This window comes from Colobus angolensis, unplaced genomic scaffold (genome assembly GCF_000951035.1).
Source record: "Colobus angolensis palliatus isolate OR3802 unplaced genomic scaffold, Cang.pa_1.0 Scaffold87, whole genome shotgun sequence".
Lineage (NCBI taxonomy): Eukaryota > Metazoa > Chordata > Mammalia > Primates > Cercopithecidae > Colobus > Colobus angolensis.
In genome coordinates, this window is record NW_012122598.1 from 2,120,591 (window position 1) to 2,121,991 (window position 1,401).

A 1,401-nucleotide genomic window follows, 5' to 3' on the forward strand; every position below is an offset into this window, starting at 1 on the left:
TTGCAGTGATCCGAGATTGTGCCACTGCACTCCAGCCTGGGCAACGAGGGCAAAACTCTGTCTCAAAAAAAAAAAAAAAAAAAAGAGAGAGAGGTCCTGCTGAAGATGGACTGCAAATGGGCTCGATGGAAGGAGATGTCAATTCCACTTAAGTCCTCATTTTTGCTGTAGGTGATATTATGTCATGACTTTAGGAGAAGTAATGGTGATGCCAAAAGACGGAAAAAAAAACTCTTTGTGATGAAAAAAAGACAAGGATTCTCAACTTTTTATTTATTTAGTTATTTATTTATTTTAGGCAGATTTCATTTCCCTGAGCCACTCCATGATTTGGGCCATTGAAAGTACTTTTTTTGTGTTTTAGGATCATTCTAAAATAGAGACAAAATGGAGAAAGAAAGATAAACATCACCAGGAATGTGTTCTAAAAAAATCTTTTTAAAAAATTAGCTCAAGGCCGGGCGCAGTGGCTCACGCCTGTAATCCCAGCACTTTGGGAGGCCGAGGCGGGTGGATCACTTGAGGTCAGGAGTTGGAGATCAGCCTGGGCAACACGGTGAAACCCCGTCTCTACTTAAAAGAAAAAAAAACAAAATTAGCCAGGTGTGGTGGCACATGCCTGTAATCCCAGCTACTCGGGAGGCTGAGGCAGGAAAATCGCTTGAACCTGGGAGGAGGAGGAGGATGGGATGAGCCGAGATCAGGCCATTGCACTCCAGCCTGGGCAACAAGAGTAAATCTCCGTCTCACCAAAAAAAAAAAAAAAAAAAAAAAAAATTAGCTCCTACTTATTTTACAAATCGACACAATGCAAGAGTATAAAAGACACACAATGGTTATTCTCCTCCTCTACTTATCCTATGCTCCTGAAGGAAATCATTCTTACCAGTTTGTTGTATATGCTTTTAGGCTTTTTTCTGTGTTCATACAAAAATCTTTTCATCCAGTATTTATTGAGCACCTGTAATGCGCCATACAGTGTATTTTAGACGTCTAAGTCAGCTAACATTTAAAAAATTGTTGCACAGTATTCCAGTTTATTTATGTGCCTTGTCTAGTTCCATCTTGATGAACATTAAGGTTTCAGATTTTTTTTTCTTTGTAAACAATACAATAATGAACATCCTTAAATAGTTATCTTTTTGCCCCGGGCACGGTGGCTCATGCCTGTAATCCCGGAACTTTGGGAGGCTGAGGCGGGCAGATCACCTGAGGTCGGGAGTTTGAGACCAGCTTGACCAACATGGAGAAACCGCGTCTCTTCTAAAAATACAAAATTAGCCGGGCGTGGTTGCACATGCCTGTAATCCCAGCTACTGAGTCAGGAGAATCGCTTGAACCCGGGAGGCAAGGGTTATGGTGAGCCGAGATGATGCCATTACACTCCAGCCTGTCTCAAAA

At 41.7% G+C, this 1,401-nt stretch overlaps 1 protein-coding gene across 5 annotated transcripts in view; it reads left to right on the plus strand.

Moving 5' to 3' along the window:
- Positions 1-1,401, plus strand: part of CSAD (cysteine sulfinic acid decarboxylase) — a 32,540-nt gene that overhangs the window by 1,647 nt on the left and 29,492 nt on the right. Inside the window, exon 1 of one of the 5 annotated variants that reach the window (XM_011930543.1) lies at positions 86-171. The exons of 1 other annotated variant lie outside the window; for it this stretch is intronic. Coding sequence is in view for 1 of the 4 variants with exons in the window: in XM_011930540.1 (XP_011785930.1) it covers positions 106-167 (62 nt within the window). In the remaining 3 variants the exon portion in view is untranslated. Of the gene's footprint in view, positions 1-85; positions 172-467; positions 511-1,401 lie in introns of those variants that run through there. 3 more of the 5 variants (XM_011930540.1, XM_011930542.1, XM_011930545.1) reach the window with 3 other exon arrangements.